Source organism: Vanessa cardui, chromosome 9 (assembly GCF_905220365.1).
Source record: "Vanessa cardui chromosome 9, ilVanCard2.1, whole genome shotgun sequence".
Taxonomy (NCBI): Eukaryota; Metazoa; Arthropoda; class Insecta; order Lepidoptera; family Nymphalidae; genus Vanessa; species Vanessa cardui.
Window position 1 is genome coordinate 2173129 of NC_061131.1, and position 23506 is coordinate 2196634.

A 23506-nucleotide genomic window follows, 5' to 3' on the forward strand; every position below is an offset into this window, starting at 1 on the left:
CAATTCGAATTTGCGTGATTATGTTATCCAAATTTAAATTATACAGATTATTAATTTATAATAGAGACTTTTTTTAAATCTTTGAATTTTGTTATAACATAATTTGTAAATAATATGTTAATTGTATCTTCTAGTCAAATTGTAATTATTTGTGTCGATATATGTTTAAATAAAACAATTATTCTTATTGCTAAGTATACAATAATTTATTGTCTTATAATATAAACACTACATATTAATTTATCATATCTAAGAACTAGTATTTTATATGCAAAATAAAATTGTTTACATTTAATATATTATTTTATTATTTCAAATCAAAAGCAAGAGGACGCGTTTGCTTATGATTTGGAAATACTTATTAACCTACTTATATTAAGCTATTAAATTATCTTATATGAAATATTTCTTATATGATACACTTATGAGTGAAAATGCATTAAATATATTTATACTATAACACTAAAAATAAAATTAACTTATAATCATTCACTTAAAATTCACTTTGTGCAATACTGACGTGTTCCAATAAATACGGTTACACGCGATTATAAACCTTACGACCTAGGTAATAAAATAGAAAACGTCGAACGTTCTAGTTAAAAATCGAAATATAACAAGACGTGACGCTCAAATAGTGCTAAGCTAGTTTAAATGAAAAATAGTAACAAAAATAACTACATTTGCTATCTCAAAGATAGAAAAGAGTATCCATTATTGTTAGAACATAATAAAATAAATATTAATACTTAAACTTATCATTTAACAACTTATTTTATTATATTACTTTTTAATTAAATAATAAGACTTTAAAGTATTATTACTAAATAAAATAAATAAATTAATAATTAAATAAAGTCATTAATAAAGATAGAGTAACTAAAAACGATGAAATGAATATTGTAGGGGCATGATTCGCCTGGATCCAATCGAAAGCTTCCTCCATTCGATTGTTGTTCCAAACCAAGTTCTGAGAAATCATTCTTCTCGCGTCGGCGGCTGCGATGTTTGAGTCGCCAAGGTTGCTTATGGATTCCAATGAATTTACCCAGACGTTAAACTGTGAATAGATATTGAGAATGTGAAACTTTTTATTTATTTAAGCAACAAACAATTACAATTACACCTAATAGTAAAAAATACAAATATAAGGAGAACATAAATCAATCATGTTTCCACTTAAAATTAATACAAAAAAATGACATATTACAATAAAAATATAAACAAAAGTAGGAAGTACCAAATGCAAGTGAAACAGTTATAGTTAAATAATATGACGTAAACTTAATTAAAAATCGCTAATTATTGAGTGAAATATATCTAATTATTTACAATATTTGTTATAATTTTTACATGTACGTAACAAAAACATATTATTTAAATAGTCACACTTACAAAGGGGTACAAAAAATAATGTTTGGTTTCTCGCGTTAAGGCGAGGACATTTAAAAAGTATATTATTAAGGAGATTCTTAGAATCAACAATGTTATGTATAATTTTATATAAAAATATTTGGTCTCTTATACGCACGTTTAACGGAATGATACCCGAGATATCATTATTGTCAGTATTATCAGAAAGGCCACCTCTAAATCGCAAATGTTTCAAAAATTTTGACTGGTTTTTTTCTATTTTGTTTATATATGATTTTAATTTGACATGGTTACCTTTAGCCTCTCTATTTATTTATGTTCGCGTGAAAAAGACATTCGTAGATAATGTCGAATTATCGAATATGGTAAACATTCCGTTTTTAATAAGTAATAATTTGAAATAGAGAATCACTATGATCCAATATTTAAGCTACTTTTTAACCAAACCAAGGGTTTAAAACTGTCCGAGAGCTCATCAATATAATGAGATCATATGTTGTTCAATGGTGAAAGAATACAAATTGAATGAATTGAAGAAAGAAAAAAGTTGGATGAAACTTCGTCACCACCACCTCTCACCCGCTTTGGAACAGAATATTGGGATGATCTTGTTTTTGTGATATCGATAGGAAGACTCGCAAATTAGCTATCAGATGGAAGTAAGTATAATGTATGTAAGTGGTCACAACTGTGCATAAGAAATATTAACCCCTTCTTACACGACCAATGCGCCAAGATTGAGAAACCAACGTGTTATGTCCCTTGTACCTGTAGTTACACTATCTTACCCTTCAAACCGTAACACAATAGTACTAAGTATATGCTACATGACATGTACAGCCTGTAAATTTCCCGCTGCTGGGCTAAAGTCTCCTCTCCATTCGAGGAGAAGATTAGAAGCATATTCCACAACGCTGCTCCAATACGAGTTGGTGGAATACACATGTGGCACAATTAGATATATGCCGGTTTCCTCGCGATTTTTTCCTTCATAGCCAAGTACGAGACGAATTATGAACACAAATTTAACAAATGAAAATTCAGTAATGCTTGTCTCGGTTTGAAAACGTAATCATTGGTTATGATGTACGTGTTGTAACCACTAGGCCATCTCTTCAAAAGCAGTATGGACGCGATGAATTCGAAGACCTCGCAGTCATAATAAAGAAACCTCAGATAGTTTGGTAGCTAAATCAAATTTATCTGTATTTATAGATACAAAAAAAGGTAAATACTTACATTGCTTGCCATCTCAGCATCCAAGATATTTTCAGCTATAATAAATATGGCTTCGTCAAGTTGCTCTGGTCCGCCATACCTAAAACATGATTGTTTTCGGTTTAGATCAATATTTGCATCAAACAGAAATTCTATCAATACTATTCACATAGGAATAAATAGCATTAAGTCCTTCATTGTACACAATTAAGAATAGTTTCAGTAGATAATATAATATGTTGATATCGTACTTATTTACTCGTAGATCTTCCATCTTGTTGCTGAGGAACAGTAGATACCGTCAAAGGCCATACACATTTTGTAATTAGATATAACTTACATATTCCTTATTGTACCAGTTCGTGTGGTCAAAAATTCCAATGCTAGACGTGAATTTTGCGAACTCGAAGAGGCGACAGCGGCAAAGATTTTCATTCTTTCCTCGAGAGTGTATTCATTAGCACCGTCAATCGTTTCTTCGAGTAAACTAAAAACCAAAAAAAATCGTATTTTTGAAAAGAGAACATTGAACGTTAAGTAACATAAACAATTTATTATCGAAATGAAGATTAAAAAAAATAAATAACAGTCTGAAATTTCAACGTTTACATATACATTTTTACATGCTAATGGCCGCAAACTTATTAAGATCTTATGGCAGAACGAGTGGTGGTAGCTATTTAATACTTTTTAAAAAGGATCTTTAACTGTTTTCAAAGTTTTTTATATAAAAAAAGAAAAAACAAATAATACCGACCTTGATATAAATTCTTGATCATCCGAACAGGCCATGGATTCTAATATGACGACACGTTCGTATATCGAAGGTTCGATAACTAATCGTTCTCGTAGGGCATCAATTACAGCTTCATCGCCTACTTTCACCATAGTACAGTATACCGCTGGCCTTATATCACTCGGTATATTAGGGTTCCTGGGGCAAATATAATTAATTAAATCAGAGTCATAATGATATACCATAAAGTAATTCTTTCAAGTTGAGAAGCGCTTTAGTGGTTAAAGCGCTTCTCAACTTGAAATTATTGTGTTTTCTTAGAAGAAACAGTCCTTAAACATTTTATTACAAAGCTCCTCCATTCGAAAAGGTTTGAATATTATTAAAATTGACTACTCCAACGTGGATTAGTGTATCCATTTGTATGACTTAAATTTTCATGATATTTTCCTTCGCCCCTGATCATATGTTAAATTATAACCTCAGATTAAGCAAATTAAAATACAGAGCTGAAGACTCGGTTTCCAATACAGTTTTAAATTTGTTTCATACTTACACAACTTCATTATCACTAGGGTCATAGAATAAGTCCACCGCAGCTGCAACGCAAGGGTCGTATCCTGAGCGACAGGCGTGGTCCATCACCAAGGCTCGCGTGAGTCTGAGCATATCTGGTTCATTTGCAGTGTTTGGTACAAAACCGAATTCTTCTTCAAATAATGCGATCGTTCTGCGTACCATTCTCTTTAAAAAAAGTTTAAATAATGGATATCCTATACAATCGTAGTTTGTGTTAAAATAGACAAACATTTTTATAAGGATAAGTTAAGTTATAAAATTTTAGAGCTTTTTCACGATAAATTTATTATTTTAAAAACTACTTTTTTCCTATTGGTTGGTGGACGAGCATATGCGCCACCTGATGGCAAGTGGTTAAACTGCTCATAAACAATGACGCTGCAAGAAAAATTAACTATTCCTTTCATCGCCAATGCACCACCAACCTTGGGAACTAAGATGTTATGGCCCTTGTGCCTGGAGTTACACTGGCCCAGGCGGGCTTGCACAAAGCCCTACCACCAAGCAAGTTTCAATTTATAGTGGCAATAAAAGTCTTCGATCTAGTATTTGTTCGTTTAATGTATGCTCAGTAATTATAAAAATAGTACATATATCTTCTAAAACAATAAACACTGATAAAAATACTCGGATACTTACGACGTATACTTCTTCATCCAATGTGGCGATTCGTTTCCTCACAAAGTCCATATTCCTTACGTACGAACGCCAGACAGGATAATCCAACTCATGTTCCATGGTAAGTGCCATCCGCAGTGCGATGTCATAGTCAAGTCTTCCAGCGCGAGCCAAATTAAGGGCATCATCAAGTAGCTGAAACATATCTGATATTCAACATGTTTTCGTACCCAAAAACGCGATACCTTTTTTAATTACGTAAACCCCGAGCTTATTTTCAAAAATCCAAAAAAACTGTTTTCAAAAAACGTTCTACTAATCCTACTAATATTATAAATGCGAAAGTTTGTGAGGATGGATGTATGTTTGTTACTCTGTCACAACAAAATTAGTTAACGGATTTGAATGAAATTTTACAGCAATATAGGATATCCATCAGAATAACACGTAGGCTACATTTTATAATATTTTTTTTGAAATTAGTTGATAATATATCTATACATATCAAGTAACCGTGCAAAGACGGGCCGGGTCGCTAATAATGGATATTTTGTAATGTCATTTTGCTTGCCTGGCTGTCAAGATTCTGTCAAACATGTGGAATAACATTTAACGATGAACTTAAAAAATATGATTTTAAGATAAATTATTTTCAATTCTTACAGAAGCTCGGTTAAATGGATGTATAATTTCCCGAGTCTCTGGATCTTCCAACGCTGCAATAATCCTATCCCACAAGTGGTCATCGTAATTGACGCGGTAGTAACCTAGAAAAGGAAATTTTAAAATGTTATTGTTAAATTTTGTATTTTGTGTCAGCACGTCTGAGTAGGAACCATCCAATAGCTCCTTATTCTACTCCCAAGCAGCATTAATAAGTAGTGTTTTGTTTTAGTTTGGGTGAGCGATAAGTGTTATTAAAGGTAAGGGACATCAATTCTTAATTTACAAAGTTTTTATCGGTGTCTGTGGATGGTGGTGATCACTCATCATTGGGTGAGCATATAATCTATATGAATATATCATGTAAAAAAACATTAAAAAATCATCAATAACAAATTGATTGGATGATTGATTCATTCGATAAAGAAGATGCAAGCCTAAAACTAACTACGATTATACAAAACTATGCTAAGGGATAGACTGTTGGATTATGTATGCAACAAATATGTCGGTAGGTTACTACCAAGAAAAACACAAATTTGGCAGCAATACTACCTACCTTGACCTTGTAAGTTGAATATAACCCAGGCATCATCTTCTAGCAGGAAATTTAATTCGTGTGTAGTATCCATCATGAACTCAGGCTGGATATCATCAAAGTTTGGTTCAGAACTCGTGGTATATGATATTGGAACTAAATAGTTAATTTGTGATACAGTCGTAAAACCAAACCGTTGCTAAAAAAATAAAGATATGGTTTAAGATTATCCTGATCGAGATGTAAATTACCTATATGAATAATAGGAATGCGAATCAATCTTGGATAGGAGAACTGGCAAAAAATATTGTAATTATAATTTTTAAATTAAAAAAAAAAACATATTAGTATATATAAGTATTACCTGAGATAGAACCACGCCATTTTGTGTCTGTCTAACGTTGACAACAGGGTATCCATTATTACTTAACCAACTTTGCATGAAATCGATATTCGAATCAACCAAGTTGTCTTCGGGTAATTCACTCGTAATCGAATCATAAAAGTTTTGTAAATTTAATGGTTGTAGGGGTCTGTAATAGATGTTATTTAAAATGAATACAAAAATTTATCCTAATTTTATTTTGATATATTTTTGCTCATCAAAGACTTAAGCAGCCGTAGCTTCTGTTTTTTTTTAACATTATTAACAAAAGGAAAAATTTTTCCTCTGTCCGCTGTCCAATCCTAATTGGACAGCGAAAATCACCCTTAAAATCACGACGCAACCGTTTGTGAAACTCGGAAACCGAAATATATCCCAAGAAAAATAACTGAAATTCATTTTTATTAAACCAATCCCTTTTCGATCTAACTCGACTGAGCAATAATTATACGTCATGATAACAGATAATAAATACCATGCATGTACTACAGGAATTTTTAAATCGAGCACAATCTAAAATTATAGTTTTTTTCTCCTAAAGTCTAAAATTTAAATTTCGAATACGAAAAAATTAAATTTGATTCCAAAGTTCAAAAAGTATATCACACACCAGTCATTCTTTACAAATTAGATAGCTTATCCTTATCTTTATCTCACCTGCTTATTAGAAGTGTTCTCGAAGCGCGTTGTATAACATCTGTTTCGTCATCTCCAAGAATCAAATTGAACATTCTCAATATTGCCGCAGCTTTATAGTTTAAAATACCATTTAAATTAAGTCTTATACGATTTTCTATAAAGATGTTGTCTCCTGGATCTAGAGGTAGAGAATTTTCATAAGCATCACGTAGGAGACTCTCTTGGATGACATCAGTTAGGAATATCGCGTCCATATCGATTAATGGACTATCATCAGGACTTGTCTGGAACTGCAAAACATTAGAATAATTAAAAATTCAAGTATAGCATACGTGAATAAATAAGTCATATTTGGTTTGTATTTTTTTAAATAAAATTTCAAACACCTGTTTTCTGTTTTGTCATATGTATAAATAGAATACGTACCTACATTAAGTTTAAACTATTTAAGGTTATTAAAAAATTTTTAATTCTGTGGCCTGATGCTAAAATGACATAAGTACATTTCTATGAAATATGTTTACTGCACTGGCATTTTTCAAGACATTCATATAAAAACAAATATTTTTTTATTAAAATTAAATTATATAAAAACCAATGCTCCTATACTTGATACTAAAAGTATAATATATATTAATGGACTTCAGTCCTTTTAAAACCACAGCAATATGTATGTTTACTCACTTCTTTCGCAACATGGTGACCCGCGTAACTGCTTAGACCAGAGATGATCCATTGATGTCTCCAATTTTCTGGATATAATGCGTATCCAAACCACTGTTTCGACATCGCTTCAGCGATATTTACTATCACTACCTTCCTCTGTAGTACAGAACCGGTATTTTCCATTAGAACATAAGGTTCCCTAAAATAAATACCAACATGACAAATAACTATAATAATTAAAAGGATACATCGTTATTTGTCTCTATATTTATTGCTCTTGAAAGCTTACTTGAAATTTCACGTATAAATAAATATGAGACAACATCACGTACATTACTCTGAACCCAATGTAAGTAGCTAAAGCACTTGTGTTATTAAAATCAGAAGTAACGACGGTACCACAAACACCCAGACCCAAGACAACATAGAAAACTAATGATAATCTACATCGACTCAGCCGGGAATCGAACCCAGGACCTCGGAGTGGTGTACCCATGAAAACCTGTGTACACAACACTCGACCGCGGAGGTCGTCAATAATATTCATAATTATTCTTATATAGAAATACATACTTAAAACATAATGTGATAATATATCTAACTATAAAATTGTATGTACGGCTATCTATCTTACCAGATTGTAAGCTGTCAAAAGATTATGAATGGTGATTCAATATGTAGGTATATGTGTATACAATGAAACGTATACAATTTCTTTAGTTTATAATCTTGTGATTTTAATTTAACGGACTGTAGTTTATAATCATACAATTTTATAATTCAAACTGACATTAATTTCGATAGTAACACTATCAACGAAAAATATGTAACGGTTCATAAGGACTAGTGATGTTTTTTCACGACTGATTCTATCGTGTAAACTGTTTGTATGGTCTTATATAATTGTACTCACCAAATACATACGGTGGATAGCGCATACCAATCCTTAGAAACATCTGGTAGAGCAAGTACGTGCAGACTTCCGTCTTGGTTTGCTATTATTTCGTCGTGTGGTTTTCCCGTCCATTCATTCAAAGCTAAATAATAACTTCGAATTGCAGTAGAAGCGAAGTCACCTTGATTACCAACGTCTTGACGGACGTACAAGTGTACATTCGTAGCAGGAGAAACGACAGTTCGGAAGTCATGAGCTATCATACCCCACAGAAAAGGTGGTCCTTCTAATGCTCTATAGGTAGTTCTACAAAAAAATAAATTCGTAATGAAATTCTACTAGAATTATTGATTTATTTCTTTACATTTATAAAGACGACAACTTAATTAGTGACTTATTTCTTTATATTTTACATTCTTTATAACAAGAAGGCAACCGTGTGTCAATTATAGTACGGCACAACTTAGATGTCTCAGCGGCAAAATTCATAAAACCGATCACATCCGAATTAAATACGCTATCCCAAATTATCAATATTTATTTCTTATGTGAATTTGATCTTTATGCAAACGTAATGAATTATAATATCATATAACCTAATATATCCGTCAATTTGACAAGTCGATTTATATTCACTTGCTTTCTCGGGTTGAACTGACGCGAGAATCTATAGCGAAGAATAGAGTCGAGTGCCGTGATAGGGAGCTATTTCTATTGGTTGTGTAAATCGGCAGTAATTGGTTTTATTGAATTTGCCTTTGCTACATTTCACTAGTGTAGTAGTGACAGTTTGAGGTTTTTTATGCAACCTCTTTTTTGAGGTTACTTCGACACGCTGCTTCTATTCTGTGTCGATCTCATGCAAGATATAATACGATTCATGAATATTTCTCCAAAATGTTTTTCCTCGCCACCGGGTAGTAGCTCTATTCAAAATAATAATATACTTAATATAAGTAGGCACAATACAAGCACTTGGTGGTAGGGCTTTGTGCAAGCCCGTCTGGCTAGGTACCACCTACTGATCAGTTATTCTACCGCTAAATAACAGTACTCAGTATTGTTGTGTTCCGGTCTGAATTGTGAGTGAGCCAGTGTAACTACAGGCACAACGGACATAACATCTTAGTTCCCAAGGTTGGTGGCACATTGACGATGTAAGGAATAGTTAATATTTCTTACAGCGTCAATGTCTATGGGCGATGGTGACCACTTTCCATCAGGTGGCCCATATGCTCGTCCGCCAACTTATACCATAAAAAAGCACTTTTGAATCATCGTTTAACAAACATTATTAAGTGAAGCTACTACCGGTGCTACCGAGAAAATTCGCCAAGAATTCAGTGCAAATTACAAAAGAGTCATGTGTGTTTCTTTTCAAAAATTCTTAATGCATAGTAGTGTCATCTCATTTAAACTAGTATACATTTTTAGAAGATCAGTACAGTACGGTATAGTGCAGTTGCATTGTAATGTACTTACTCACTGTCTGGAGCTAGCATGGCATTCGTAAATACTGTATCGTATCCCATATCTTCGAACGTGAATGTAGTTATTGTAGATAGATTAGGCTCATCCATACATGGGAAGACACGCCTGGCATGCGTCGGAAACAGATTCATTGCTACGTAACTTCTGTAAGGTGTCAAAAAAAAATGTATTGAATATAAGTCAATACGTCTAACATCAATATAAAGATAGTGTATGGTTAGCAACAACATTACGATCGTCTCAATAACTTTATTTCTTTAATGACGAATATCAATATAAAAACTTATTGTGATCTGTTAGGCTGGTTATAAATTAAGAAATAGTAATTTTTTGTCACATGAATTATCTGACAAAATCAGCGCCATAATAATATGTTCAACTATAGCGAATTAGACCGATAGACCGTGGTTTTACATTTTAGTGGTGATCGGTTTGAGGCAAAAAAGGTATCCTTTTTAGGTACAAAAAAGTAACAATGATTGTTAATGTATCTTTAAAAAGGCTATATAGATAAATAGGTCATCCATTTCAAATTCATCAAATAATTAGAAGCTTAAAAATTAAATAAGTAACGACTATATGCTTTCAAAACAAAACGAATCTTACGTGTCTTGATACTGTCCCTTATAAAGTCCAACACCAGCATCACTTAGATCGAAATTGTATTCTATGATCACAACATAGGACGTAGCTGATTGAGGTGGTGTTATTTGTAATTGTTGATTATTGAGTCTGAAGTCTGCCTCTACTGCATTCGCACTTGTCAATACACCGACCAGAACATTGTTGATTCTCATATCTACTGCATTGAACTGTATTGGATTATTCCTTGTCGCTTCAGTCAGTTGAACATCAATAACAGCCCTGCCTTCGAAACTGTCGCCATTTCTCTTGATTTCAACGGTATACCGTCTTACTTCTTGTCCAGGTCTTACATTAGATCTCATCAAGGATTCATGTTGAAAATCGCGCGTATCATTTATTTTTGTTTCTTTTAATTCGTTCTGTGTATCTTTTGTAAGGGCTTCAATCGTTTCAATGGGTGCCTCTTGTATAACATTGGGATAAACACTATCTGTCGTTTGTAAAGTCAATGGTTTTAGAATCGGAAGTGACCTTGCATCATTCGAAACGATGAGGCTAAGGTAAATAATTAATTGCCACTTAAACTTAGTCCGGGCCATTTTTGTAAGGCCGGTTAATAAACACTGCAATGTCCCATGCGGACACAAGTTCACAACTCAATGATCCCAAATTGCAAAGAGGTCGAATCCGATTTACAGACGAGATATACTGATAATGTCACATGCGTTACGATACGAGATAACAATTGAATTTGACTGCTGACTAGCTGATCAGCCCATGTGTATCATTTTCAGAGGATTACGTATTGTGTATTTTTATTAAAACGTAGTTTGAATATGTAAGTCACTTTACCTGATTAGGTATGTAATATGTATATTTGTAAGTAGTTTATTTAAATGGGTATTTCTACTGAATATTATTTATGTAATTGAACATATTTCTGAATGAAAAGAAACGGTGATATAAATTTTCGAACTAAAAATGTTATAAAAAATTGAAACGGTAATTTAGTATACCATTGTGTTGGAATAAAAAAAATACGTTATACTGTAATTTCAGTACAGATTTTTTTAAATTACTATACTTTCTTTTCGGAAAACAGTATACTTGGGAATAAATTAATGATATAAAAATACCATAATGACAAAAAATAACATTCATAAAAAAATAAGCAAACTTTTACAAATTAATCATACCAATACTATCAGATACTTACTCTTCTTGATTGACACTATCATTTATAATCTTATCTGCAACAGTACGTACTTATTATTTTCGGAAATCGAGGAATATCTCAAATGATCAAAAGTTTGCGATACTTTTTCGTATAAAAATAATATAAGATAATTATTTTATCATGCTTAATTTACAGAATGTTAAAACGCAGTTTAAATATTAGTCGGGACATTAATGTATTCTATGAATAAATATTCCAAAAAATAGAGCAAAAAATTTCTTTCTTTTTATTAAATATGAAAAATAAATATAAAAAAGTTTTAAGAGGGATTTTAAATGTGTAACTAAAAGTAAATCTATGAGCTCAGGAAAAGAAACACAACTAGAGATATATAATGACAACGTTAACATATATTTATTTAATTTATTCTCTTATATTTTACAAATGGATCAATATAACTTAATATCACAAAGAAAATAACAATCCTCAATAATTGTAGAGGGTGATGAAGATTGAAATGATTATGAGGAAGCCAGACGTTAAAACATTCGCGTTGCTGCCGTAGTTAACGTTAAGCCAATTATTGACTACATTGTAGTTTCTCTGGGTCCAAGCGATCGAAGCCGAAATGTTCTCTATGATCGCGTTCACTGACGCGGTTTCCCCAGCGGTGAAGTAGTTCTGGTATCGAGATGCAAAGGTGCTTATCTGAGGATAAAAAAATAATTAAAAAACCGTGGAATTAGAACTTTTTTTAACGTATTTAACTAGACGAAATTTATTTTTAAATGTTGAAAAATTGCCGGTATTTCTCCGTAGAATCTACTTTCCAAACACGTGGAAGGTTCACTTAATATAGTTGTTAAATAAGGATTCAAAAGTGCTTGTAAAAGAGTACTCGAATAAAGCATATTTTGATTTAATTAGACTAAAAATATTAATTTTAGTCTATAATCATGTAAGATTACTTGGTTGTAGTTTTGCAATACTATTGACCATCAGTCAGCCTATTTGCCTATCTTTCTATATTAAGAAATTTGATCACGTTTTTCTGACTGAGATTAACAGGAACAAACGAAACAAACCGATAGACTGTAGATTTAGACTGTAGACTTTGGTATATGTACTGTGTAAAATGTAGTAAAAAGCGGTTATTTAAATGTTACAAAAAGGCGCTCCAATTTAATAACACGTATAGATTATCTGAAATAACACTTATTGCTTCATATTGTATGGATGAAAAAATACAAGTTCACTTACTCTCACTAAGTGGTCTCTGGTCGTCAATCTTCGTGCGAAAGCGTTGAGAATGTTTGTGGTACCAGTAAGGCCTTGTACGCTGTTGAAAATGTTATACAATTATGTTAAAAATATATAAATATTCAAGTTGATAGATGAAGGCGAAAATTACACATTAATTTAATAAAGTAAAAGTAAAGTAATGCAGGAACAGTCAGTAAATGTCTTACAGCCTTTACTCCTAATTGAGGGAATTATTTAGAGAGTATCCCACCATATCAACCAGCATGTAATCGCTTTAGATATTCGTTTACAACACTTTTTTTGTTATTTACACACTTTAAAGAATTCGATAAATACATGCATATATAATTGTAATTAAATAACATGACTGTATTTTTAAATGTTGAATAAGAGTAACCACTGAGTTTCTTGCCGGATTTTCTCAGTGGAATCTACTTTCCGAACCGGTGGTAGCTTCACTTAATATACTTTTTAAATGACGAGTCAAAAGTGCTTGTAAAAGATTTTGATGATGTTGTTTATGATATTGTCCAAAAATTAATGAAATAAATAATGTTGAACAAATTATTTTTACGCTTAGATTTATTATACTTACTTTTGCTGAATCGTAGCGAAGTGTTCCAAGACAAAATATAAAGCTCTTTCCATGCCTTCAGGACTCGCGTTAATCACAGACACGAGAATCGAATGCCTGTCTTGTTCCCTCACGGAGGAGTTCTTATCGATAACTTGGTTTAAATAACTGGAAATAAGAATGTTTATAATATTTCTATAAATAATAACAATCTCTAACTCAATTTCATATACACAAGATTAAATAATACAGGAGAGCTCAAACAAAGGCCGGCAACGCACCTGCAAGCCCTTTCGGTGTTGCAGATGTCCATGGGCTGTGGTGATCACTTTCCATCAGATGAGCCTCGTCTGCCCCCCATATCATAAAAAAACACGGCTCTCTCTATTTTTTCAAGATAACAGACTAATGAAATTGTCTTCCAATAGTTGGAAAAATCACAGAGAAATTAAATATATAATTATAATATGAGACAACATTACTCTGATCCCAATGTAAGTAGCTGAAGCACTTGTGTTATGGAAATTAGAAGTAACAACGGTACCACAAACACCCAGACCCAAGACAACATAGAAATTTAATGGTAATCTACATCGACTCGGCCGGGAATCGAACCCGGGACCTCAGAGTGGCGTACCCATGAAAACCGGTGTACACACCACTCGACCATGGAGGTCGTCGAAAAATGTAGCCTCAATCGGAGTGTAAAATATAAAATCCCGAATCTAGGTTTATATCCAGTACCTTCGGTATCTTTTTCCATATAAGTTTTCAAATAAACCAATGGACCACCTCATTGGTTTATTTGTAATACTTACTACTAGTTGTACTTACAAGTCTCGAAGAGTCTCATTCGAAGTACATCCAAGAGCGTTTAAGAGAATAGATTGCTCACTGGAGTCTTGGCTGGCAAGATACCTCTCCCATAAGAAATTAAAGTTATCAACACTGCCTCCACGCAAACCGGAGCAGAAAACTGTTGTCTGTATATCCGCTTTCACGACATAGCCTACGAAAATATATTTATGTTAACATGCTTTTTTTAGATCCATTTCATTCCTACGATTTACATCAATTTTAAGTTGTACAGTCTGAGTAAGAAAACTTTCGTCAGTTTTCAAATTTATTCGTTTATCAAGTCTTAAACTCTTAGTACCTTTTGAATCTAAACATTAAATCATTGCGACGCAATATGTCATTCTCAATCGGTAAAGCAGATTATCGCTAATACTGAGCACACGAAAATATATTTAAATAAAACTAATTATAACGGATGAATCGCGTTTATTAATTATTTTTAAACATCCCGACGTTTCGAGCACTTTGCAGTGTTCGTGGTCACGGGTAGACTAAGATGACATTTGTCTATTTGAAGAACAAAGGAAATATTATTAACAACTACCGCAAATATATCTTAAAGTGATGAATCTTTTTTTACCCCGACTGTATGTCGAATGTCTTCTGGTGTCGAAATTGTAATTTTAACCTTTTAAATATATTTTTTGATCCTCAGCCATAATGTCTTCTTTAAGATAATGTGGCATTAGTATTGTAATACGTAATTACTTTGTAAATAAATGATAGTATCATAACAGTGTCAAACAAAGTCGCTTACCGCTGTCTGACCCTATGTATGCTGAGATTTTAAAATGACATAATTTTAATGCGGTTTTTTTTAATAGGCATTTATAATAGACAGTTTTTTATATAATATATGGACAATATAGTAAAGACACACATATAATTTTAGAAGTTTAATGTAGCCCATATTTGTCCAATGCTGGACACAGGTGTTTTTAGTATAAGTATTGCACCCGTGCGAAGCCGGGCCGGGTCGCTAGTAATAATCGCTACTAAATTTGATTTAATACATATCACTTACTGGAATTGCTTCTGAGTTCCTGCAACATTTGTTGCGCTGTGTTGACGCAGTGTTGGTTACCATACCGGCAGTTCAGGTTGAGGATGATATTCCTATGGAAAGGAGTCACGTGCTCTTCGTCGTCGCGAATGTCAAATCCAAGGTGAGCGTATAAAGGTTGGGTGAGATGAAGGACGTATTGCTAAATTTGAATAAGTTGAAAAATGAAAAATTATTAAAATTTTACGAGATAACTTCAGATGACCGAAATATGTTATAAATAAGCTTAAGTTTAAAGACAGTTTTATTTTCCATGTATATATTGTAAAGTTTCTAAAATAATACATAGTTACGAAAATGTAAAACTATATAGTGATAATGAAGCATTATTTGATGTTGTTAATACTTAAATTATGCATATATGAAAACTATGTTTGTTAAATGTTTTCAAGTTCATAAGCCCACTTCATGCTCCAAGTGGGCAATTCTACTAAAATAAAATGCCTACAAAGTTATAATTATTATTTTGTGATCGACTTTCGTCAACTTTGTTACCGACTGACACCAAATTAGTCTAGCGTTAAAGTTCAGAAATTGGACGTTAATATATAACATTTAATTGAAAGAGAATATTTTATGAGGTATTAGTTTATGCGAAATCAATAATGCAATACCTGGAATAGTTGATAGGCCTCCGACCCGGCGAGCACAACGTCGAGATAGCTGAAGGCCGCGTCCGCCGCTCCCCAAGCGATGTAATCAGTTTCGTTAATCAAATACCGGGACACTTCGAATGCGTACCTGTAGTCCTGTCGAAATTATTTTAATTAAAATTTTTGATACACGAAAAATTTATTGACATCTGTTACTAGGTTGAAACTTTTGAGTAAAATCGTTGAATCTATTACATACTATTTCTATTTTGTAAGAGCAGGTTTTGGGAAACCTTTTTTCGATAAAGAAGTTACCTCAAAACTACCTCAATTTTGCATTAATATAGTAAGACTATGTAGGAAATCATTCGATTCTTATAAGTTTAATTTCAGCATTTTCCTTTTCGATAAACACGTATAATCTCCGCTTGTTTCATTCCATAACGCAGCTTTGGTCTTCAACTGAGTCATTAATCTGCCTTATTAAATTTATACAAACTAAATTAAATGTTATTTCTTGTGGTGGTCCATCAGCCCACTCGTCTGTTACGTCACATTATGTATTAGTATACAGTATATAGGGGTACTGTTTCAATGGCTGACAAGCATGCGTGTTTTATATCAATTTAAGATTCGATTTTAAGCACACGTCTATAGTTAAGGCAGTTTACTTAACGAAGGTTACTAATAACACTAAGTATTGATTCGATTATATTGTCGACATATAAAAGGCAAAAAAAGGCGATGTGACGTCACAACTTATTACAAAATCGACGAAATGTGTAATGATCAGTTCTGAAAATACAAGCGAATATTCGTGGTGAGGAGCGGTCTTCGCGCTCGTATTCAAATGTAAATTTCATTATTACCTAAATTTTATCAAGGTTTATTACAAATAATTCCGTCGGTACTAAAATAAAAATGTAATAATTGATTACATTTATATTATATTACCGATAAAATTTATTTTAAATAATTATATTGAAATCTATCTTACCGCTTTAAATCCTTAGTCAGCATGAAATTAAAAATAAATATAATATAAGATTTTGTGTTATCTTCATAAATTAATGATACAATAACCTTATTGTGAATATTATATAATAATAATAATTTAATATATATTGGACAACATCACATACATTACTCTGATCCCAATGTAAGTAGCTGGAGCACTTGTGTTATGGAAAATCAGACACTAATAAACCTTCTACATCGAATCGGTCGGGAATCGAACCCGGGACCTCAGAGTGGCGTACTTAAGAAAACCGATGTACACACGACTCGACCACGGAGATCGTCAAAGCCGTGCTATATAAGCCATGCTTTTGACTTGGACTAATACATCTATGTGTTTATAAAAAGCCAACTCTATATAAAAAACTAATCTTCAAGTAAAAACCCACCAATCAGTTTAGTAATGAGCTCGAACCAGTATAGACTGCCTCTAAGTTAGGCGGGAGGGCTTATAAATTTTGCACAACCTAATTCCCGTAGCGCAAAAAACATTGCACCGAGGAAGTAAAATCCTATTGAGTTTTGTAATTATAAAATTTTATTTAGTGGTATGTTACATTCGTCATATACACTACCTCCCAGAAGCAATACCCAGTATTATAATTGTTGTGTTCCTATATGATATGTGAGCCAGTATAATTACAGATACGAGAGATAAAACTCTTAGTTCCCAAGTTTGCGCATTGGTTATGTGAGCAATGGTTAATATTTTTTTTAAGATGCCCATGGCTGTGACCTGAGGTAACCACGTAACATCAGGCAACTCCTTAAAAATAAATGAATATATAATTTCAGTAATAACATAAATACTCGTAACATACGTAAATGCTACAGATGATATATATCTGTCACTATTTAAATTGTGAACCATAGTGGCGCTTTTTAAATCATATATAACATTTAGCTTGCTAATCGAAATTGGAATGGAACAGCATGGTGGAATATGTTCCAAACGCTTTCCTTAGTGGGAGAGGAGGCCTTAGCCTAGCTGTGGGAAATTTACAGACTGTTACTGTTACTGTAATCGAAATTCCCTTATAAATCAGTTCTTATACTAGCTAATCGCCTCGGGTTGCACATTACTATTGAAAAAAAAAACATTGAAATCATCAGTTCTGGAAATTACCCTCTAAATACAAACAAACAAAATATATTTCCTTATAATATTATAATAGGAAACTTATAATATATATTCTATTCGAAAGCAGTGTTAAATATCACAAAGAAAATTCCTTTACAGTAATGTTAAAGAAAACGATTTATTATCCCGTAACATATTAGATTATTTGGTGACCATTGTGTTCGATACACTCGAGTGAACACCGTCAACGATTCTGCTTCGATGCGCAATTGTTATGCAATTGCTGACATAGCCGACACCTGAATGCGTATAATTCAACAAAACTTAGATGTAGCATCGGCAAATTGAATAAAACCGATTACTCCCTATTTATACAACCAATAGAAACAACTCCCTATCGCGCCATTCGACGCTATAGATTCTCGCGTCAGTGACGTGTCAAATTGACGGTTATATTAGGTTATATGATTAATACAAGTTAATACGTTTGTGTAAAGATCATATTCACATAAGAAATACTCGTACTTAATTCGGATGTGATCGGTTTTAAGAATTTTGCCGATGCTACATCTAAGTTGTGTCGTACTATATGTTTCAAAGCATAAAACATAATTTGTTCTGCGGCTTGTTTTGAATTTAACATAGATTTCAACGCAGAATATTAATCATCGAAATGATAATTCAAATGTAGGTCAATACCAACAAACAAAAACAACAGCCTGTAAATTTCCCACTGCTGGGTTAAGCCCTCCTCTCCCTTTGACGAGAAGGTTTGGAACATATCCCACCACGCTCCAATGCGGATTAGTGGAATACACATGTGGCAGAATTTCTGTGATATTTGGTACATGCAGTTTCCTCACTGTGTTTCCCTTCACCCCTGAGCGAGATGAATTATGAACACAAATTAAGCACATGAGTATTCCGGGTTTTTTATGGCATAATTTGGCGGACGAGCATATGGGCCACCTGATGGTAAGTGGACACCATGACCCATAAACAATGACGCTGTAGGAAATATTAACTATTCCTTAAATCGTCAATGCGCCACTAACCTTGGGAACTAAGATGCTATGTCCCTTGTGCCTGTAGTAACACTGGCTCACTCACTCTTCAAACCGGAACACAACAGTACTGAGTAATGTTGTTTGGCGGTAGAATAACTGATGAGTGGGTGGTAGCCACCCAGACGGGCTTGCACAAAACCCTACCACCTGCTTGCCTGGATTAGACTCGCAATCATCGGTTAAGATGCACGCGTTCTAACCACTGGGCCATTTTGCCTCTTGTATGTAGGTCAGTGACCTTTATTATAAATGATTAGAATTGGAGCACGATATATTCAGGTCGGGGGATACATATGTGATAAATGTCACCTCACAGGTTACCTCACGATGTTTCCTTTAAGCACGCGATATATTCAACATCAAAATCAAAGTATACTTTACTTAAATAGGCATATTTAGAAAAATATTTACCTAGTGTTCAATTTATATATCTCATATGACGTGAAATAAATACAAGAGCTTATGCATGAATAACGGGCTTAGTATTTCAATATTCATAAACTAAGATATGACGTAAGCTCTAAGTGACTAATAATAATAATCTCCTTGATTTAAGCTGATTATATTATTGAGAGCTATGTATCAACGGATGCTTACAACTATCAATGATAATAGATTAGTATACAATACGGGGTACTATTAAATGTAGGATTTACTATTCCCACATGAATCCAAAGAAATCTGAGGTGCCAGGCATAAACTTTTTTGACACCGCTTCCTTCATAAGCTATGTTGTCATTGATATTTAAGAATGTTAATATTTCATCATATCAATGCGTTATCTACCTCGGAATCCTATAGTTACACTGACTCACTTATCTTTTAAAATATTACTCTTTTGAGGAGATAAATGGTGTTACCCATCCAGGTAGAACTGTTCGAAGCCCTATTATGTAGCGAAGATTTATAACGAAATTTTTGACGACAATAATAGGAGAAATCTCGATTTCTTTGTTATCAGATATGGAGAAATAAGTATACTCACGAGTCTTCCATTTCTAGCGAGGTTGAAGGAATCGTCGATAATTTGAGCACGATTCAATAAATGTATTGTGTTGTGAGATCTGATGAGAACATTTGCTAGGGCTTGCCAGTTTTCAACGTTATAGTTGACTCTGTAGTAACCTGTTGAATATAATAATTAAATAGATTTAACGTTTCAAATTTATTATTGAAATTGAGGAAAACTAAGTCACGTATTTATGGTCGTATGAGCCGAACCATTTGTACCCTGTTAAATTGTATCTTATAAAACGACAAATTAAAGAAGCTGGCGAGAGTCCTTTCTTCGACATTCATCAAATATCTGACAAGCCATCAAGCTGGAGTCAGTTTGTCTGGTGCTTGATAATCATGTCTTAAATGCAGATATAGGAGAAACCAAATAGAAAACACCTATCAGAGTATAATTTCCACTTCATTACTTCTTCACATGACATTTACCTATCCTTGGTATACAAAAGCTTTTGGATTTGGATTTTTTAACTAAAAACTGAGCAAATTAATTAATTTTTCTTCTCTTCCTTGCTTTCGTTTTAGCAACAAACTTGTCAATTAATCATTTCAATTAGTTGAGTTTCATTTAATTTTCAGAGAAATAAATAAAACTTTTTAATCCAAAAATTTGGTTTAGAAGATATTTCAAAGAGATGACATATTTCGTAATATTGGATTCAGATACTTAGAATAACTATATATTAAGGTTTAGCACTGACCTGTTTGTTGTTTATTGAAAATGAACCATTCAGCATCACTGAGCCCTGGTATGTCAATCGCTAGGGCGGGACCAGTGGGAGCGAGCCAACGCTGGGGCTTCGTTTCTGAGAAGTCCGGATTAGTTGAAAGTACCCAATTAATAGGTACGTGCCAGGTGTCCGGTGATGATAAGGATGAATCAGTTAAGAAACGTTGCTGTAGGCAATTAGGAATAAAGTATTAGTATATTATCATAAAATATTTTTTTTACACCGTGATACAAATAGATTAATTTGGGTTAGTGGGTTTAAAAACGATCTAATTAATCATTTTTTCATAGACAGTCTTCAAGAATGTGCATTGCAGTGCCTTAAGTTAAAAATATAAATATCTATAATACTTTGACAAATATTAAGTATAGTAGTATAGTAATAATTACACCATTCTAAATTTAATTAAAGTTTTTTTAGGCATGCAACTCCATTGTAGATTGTTAATGATTCATGTCAAGTTTCAGCCAAGGTTAAGAAATTTACATAATCCATCGCAACTATGTTCACCGAAAATTCCATTCAGATTATTAAATTGAATTGAAAATTTTTCTTTGTTGTGGTTTACCTGAGATACGAATACAGATTCAGCGGTCACAGCCGACCTTCGGACATTAAGTACTGGGAATCCACCTTGTGTGGTCCATCTTTGCATAATCGTTGAAATTGGCCAATCTATCGTGTGGTTAGACTCATCTAAAGCCTGTTGTAGGCCAGCGTAGAGATCGGCTGGACCGACAGCACGACGTGAGCTGTGGAAGATAAATATTTGTATCAATTAGGAAACTTATTTCACTCACATATGTATGAAGTAAAATTGGTTTGTATGTTTGATCGTGCCAATGTAAGAATTTAATATTTTTTTATTTTAATACTGTATTGACCACTACAGAGTAAATAGGACGAAAGGTAGACTCAATGCCCGAAGGCATTCTCTGCCAGTCACCTTTAGGTCAAACATAAAACCACGAAGGCGGTATTTAATAATTAAAAACCAATTTACATCCAAACACATAAAGTATCTACAAAATAAACGTATGTTATGTATAGCAAAGACATATAGATAATAAAAGTGCATAATAGAAGTCATGGGAACTAGGGGCTTTCTGACAATATGTGCTTACAAAGGGTCTTCTTTTATAAAATATATACATAGGTGGAAGGGCGGACGGTTAGTAGTCAACATCGCCCGAAGGCATTGGCGCTGTAACAATTATTTAATATTTTTTACGATGCCACACCGGCCTTTGGAGCTAAAATTTGGTGTCCATTGTACCAATAGTTACACTGGCTCAGTGAGTGCTACCATCCCAGATAGGCTAGCACAAGCGCTTCTACAGAACAAAAGCCCAACTGTCAGTTTTATTTAAATTAAAATGTTTGTGTGAGATAACCTTTTTGTATAGGTAGATAAGAAACAACTTGCTATAACACGTGGAAGCGGAGTTGAAACGTTTTACGACTGAAACCATCGTCATGTGTATATTATCATATCATTCATATACATATATAAAATATATTATGTAATATGTGATATTTGTATATCGAACCGTTATAGTAATACGAATTCACACTTATATTCAACGAATACTTATTATATGGAAAAATAAAATTCCTTCGACATTTTTAACTTTGCCGTTTCGTAAATTCAAATCGCTTATAAAAAATACATTGGTAAAAAAGTCATATTATTCGATACAAGATTTTATAAATGATAAAAAAGCGTAGAGTTAATACCTGTTGATTCCCAAGCAGGATATATTAATTTAAATAATTGTATTTAACCAAATTTAAGATAGACGCATACACTTCATCTGCACATCTTCATCACACATACATGCACATACTCACACACACACACACTCACATACTCACACACACACACACACACACGGTCTGGGTTTTAGATTTATTAATTAAAATAATAGTAATTAGTCTTAAGAACTTATTGTAATACCCTTTAGAATTGTAATAACGTTGGGAAGGAACTGACTTCTGACACACGGTTAACACTAGTTCAGAAGTCAGGGCTGCACTATTGTAAGATGTAAGAAATGGTTAACAATAAAGCATTTTTATTATTATTATTATTTTCACTCATATAATATTATATTTTTAAATATAAAATACAAACATATAAAATATATTTAAAAATATAAAATACAGAGGCCAACCAGTGGCGGGAACAGGGTCCAAGCCACCGGTGGTCAGGGCTCCAGAGAGAGGAACTTCCTCACAATACGAGCCGTGCCGAGGAGTACTGCCTTCTGCATCAGACCCTTGACCCAGCTACCCAACGAGAGCCTCTTAAGGTGTTGGTCGAGGCTCTTGGCCATTAGACCATTCGCTGAAACAACTATCGGCACAATAACTGCTGTATCCACATCCCACATGTCGACAACCTCGTGAGCTAAGTCAAGATATTTTATTTGTTTATCTTTCTCAGCCTTCACGAGATTCTCGTCATGAGGGATGGTGATATCAACAATTATCGTGCGGCGCTCTGACCGATCTATCACCACTATATCAGGCTTGTTGGCGACAACAGTCCTGTCAGTGATTATAGATCGGTCCCAGTACAGTGTGATATGACCATTCTCGAGAACTGGGTCGGGCACATACCTGTAGTATGGTACCTCTGATACCACAAGACCGTATCGAAATGCAAGTTGTTGATGGAT

At 33.3% G+C, this 23506-nt stretch overlaps 2 protein-coding genes across 2 annotated transcripts in view; both read right to left on the reverse strand.

The window, feature by feature from the left end:
- Positions 1-808: 808 nt before the first annotated feature.
- On the reverse strand, positions 809-11170 carry LOC124532554 (membrane alanyl aminopeptidase-like). Its single transcript, XM_047107509.1, has 14 exons — positions 10409-11170; positions 9794-9946; positions 8330-8617; positions 7435-7615; positions 6769-7040; positions 6091-6259; positions 5748-5925; positions 5189-5292; positions 4547-4720; positions 3885-4072; positions 3350-3526; positions 2933-3079; positions 2614-2692; positions 809-1060 (listed from the first exon to the last, which is right to left on the reverse strand). Exons 1-14 carry the CDS (start codon positions 10984-10986, stop codon positions 842-844), a joined length of 2907 nt encoding a protein of 968 aa, XP_046963465.1. The 5' UTR covers positions 10987-11170; the 3' UTR covers positions 809-841.
- Positions 11171-11973: 803 nt separating this feature from the next.
- LOC124532331 (aminopeptidase N-like) overlaps positions 11974-23506 on the reverse strand; it is a 38434-nt gene continuing 26901 nt past the window's right edge. Inside the window, exons 8-16 of the mRNA XM_047107193.1 lie at positions 21394-21577; positions 20796-20991; positions 20066-20205; positions 15937-16071; positions 15284-15464; positions 14236-14410; positions 13423-13569; positions 12825-12903; positions 11974-12272 (exon numbers count right to left, since the gene is read on the reverse strand). Coding sequence (XP_046963149.1) covers positions 12051-12272; positions 12825-12903; positions 13423-13569; positions 14236-14410; positions 15284-15464; positions 15937-16071; positions 20066-20205; positions 20796-20991; positions 21394-21577 — 1459 coding nt within the window. The 3' untranslated portion in view covers positions 11974-12050. The remainder of the gene's footprint in view (positions 12273-12824; positions 12904-13422; positions 13570-14235; positions 14411-15283; positions 15465-15936; positions 16072-20065; positions 20206-20795; positions 20992-21393; positions 21578-23506) is intronic.